Source organism: Limulus polyphemus, unplaced genomic scaffold, assembly GCF_000517525.1.
Source record: "Limulus polyphemus unplaced genomic scaffold, Limulus_polyphemus-2.1.2 Scaffold9300, whole genome shotgun sequence".
In the NCBI taxonomy this organism is placed as follows: Eukaryota; Metazoa; Arthropoda; class Merostomata; order Xiphosura; family Limulidae; genus Limulus; species Limulus polyphemus.
Window position 1 is genome coordinate 1 of NW_013674910.1, and position 956 is coordinate 956.

Below are 956 nucleotides of genomic sequence, written 5' to 3' on the forward strand. Positions count from 1 at the left end.
ACACACTTTTTTATAATGATTTAAATGTAAACCAAAGTTTTATTTAGGTACTCACACACTTTTTTATAATGATTTAAATGTAAACCAAAGCTATATTTAGGTGTTTGCACACTTTTTTATAATGATTTAAATGTAAACCAAAGTTTTATTTAGGTACTCACACACTTTTTTATAATGATTTAAATGTAAACCAAAGCTATATTTAGGTACTTACACACTTTTTTATAATGATTTAAATGTAAACCAAAGTTTTATTTAGGTACTCACACACTTTTTTATAATGATTTAAATGTAAACCAAAGCTATATTTAGGTGCTTAAACAGTTAAATACATGAAATCCTAAAATAATTCAAAATCAAAGTTAAAAATGGCTTGGTTGTACCATTGTTTTTGTTAATTTTGTGGAGTACACTGATTCTGAAATATTCTATACTTTTACTGTTTTAAACCTCTAATAATGTACCCATTCTGAAATACTTTATACATATTTTCTAGTTTTATTATTTTGAAACACAGTATCTATATCTTCTGTTTTCATTATGGTTAAGACTTACCGGTGTTACTGCTTCTACATAGATGGTAGAGCTCGAAAGTCCTCCGACATATGCTCTTGTGAAAGACTTTGGATTGAGCTTCAATCTTTTTAAAAGCTTCTCCCACAAATCTGGCTTACTTCGGACTAGAACAGTAACAAAATTACATTTCCAAAGCACACATACAACACAAATCATAAGTAAACTTAATAAAGGTTAAGTGAGAGTAAGTGGGTTGAATACAGAAACTATGATTTAATTAAAAAGCTGAAACAAGTAAACAAACTTGTTTTAACCCTTTGATAGGTTGTTCAGGCAGAGTATTCATAATGAATCTAAGTTTCAAATGGACAGCAACCGCTTGTTGTAGAAAACTATAAAAGTAGAGGACGACGTTTTCAAAGTCTTTCGGCTTCAGGGCG

General features: G+C 29.2%; 1 protein-coding gene across 1 annotated transcript in view; it reads right to left on the reverse strand.

Moving 5' to 3' along the window:
• Positions 1-501: 501 nt before the first annotated feature.
• Positions 502-956, reverse strand: part of LOC106475857 (eIF-2-alpha kinase activator GCN1-like) — a 25,688-nt gene continuing 25,233 nt past the window's right edge. The window contains exon 12 of the mRNA XM_022379872.1: positions 502-680. Coding sequence (XP_022235580.1) covers positions 502-680 — 179 coding nt within the window. The remainder of the gene's footprint in view (positions 681-956) is intronic.